Here is an 874-nt window from a genome sequence, read left to right on the forward strand (position 1 = left end):
GTTCATGATTATTCCTCGTCAGCTACACAGTACTCTCTAGCTGCTAGTGGCCGTCATCATTATGCCTGAAGTAACAGTACTTCTACTGAGTCATATATTCTGAAGTAACGCAGTACACTTTTACTTGAGTCATATATTCTAGTAACAGTACTTTTACTTGATCATATTATTCTGAAGTAACAGTACTTACTTGAGTCTATTATTCTGAAGTCAACAGTACTTTTTCTTGATCAATATTTCTGAAGTAAACAGTACTTTTACTTGAGTCATATTTATTCTGAAGTAAAAGTACTTTTACTTGAGTCAATGTTATCTGAGTGTAACAGTACTTTTTGAGTCTTTTTATGAAGTAAAAGTACTTTTACTTGAGTCATATTATTCGAAGTAACAGTACTTTTCTTGAGTCATATTATTCTGAAGTAACAGTACTTTTACTTGAGTCATATTATTCTGAAGTAACAGTACTTTTACTTGAGTCATATTATTCTGAAGTAACAGTACTTCTACTTGAGTCATATTATTCTGAAGTAACAGTACTTTTACTTGAGTACAATTTTGGGCTCCTCCACCCACCTCTGGTCATATGGGGGCTACTGTGGACCCGCTGCACTGACCTTGAAGCTGGTGGTGATGGAGGCGTACTTGTTGTCGGCGGTCTCGGGGTTTCCGATCAGGTAGTCCCAGCTGGTGAACATCTTCCAGCTGAAGTTAAAGCTGTTGTCGTCTCCGATCCCCGATTCATTTGCGTTGCGTGCCATCCTTTAATCAGAATTACAGATTCAGTAGAACATCAAGGAGATTAATCAGTTTAATTCAATTTATTTATAGAGCAGCGAATATCAAAAACAGTTATCTCCCAGGTCTTTCCATAAAG

At 36.8% G+C, this 874-nt stretch overlaps 1 protein-coding gene across 1 annotated transcript in view; it reads right to left on the reverse strand.

The window, feature by feature from the left end:
- tmc1 (transmembrane channel-like 1) overlaps positions 1 to 874 on the reverse strand; it is a 39,286-nt gene that overhangs the window by 16,274 nt on the left and 22,138 nt on the right. The window contains exon 9 of the mRNA XM_032511654.1: positions 615 to 759. Coding sequence (XP_032367545.1) covers positions 615 to 759 — 145 coding nt within the window. The remainder of the gene's footprint in view (positions 1 to 614; positions 760 to 874) is intronic.

This window comes from Etheostoma spectabile, unplaced genomic scaffold (genome assembly GCF_008692095.1).
Source record: "Etheostoma spectabile isolate EspeVRDwgs_2016 unplaced genomic scaffold, UIUC_Espe_1.0 scaffold431, whole genome shotgun sequence".
Classification (NCBI taxonomy): Eukaryota; Metazoa; Chordata; class Actinopteri; order Perciformes; family Percidae; genus Etheostoma; species Etheostoma spectabile.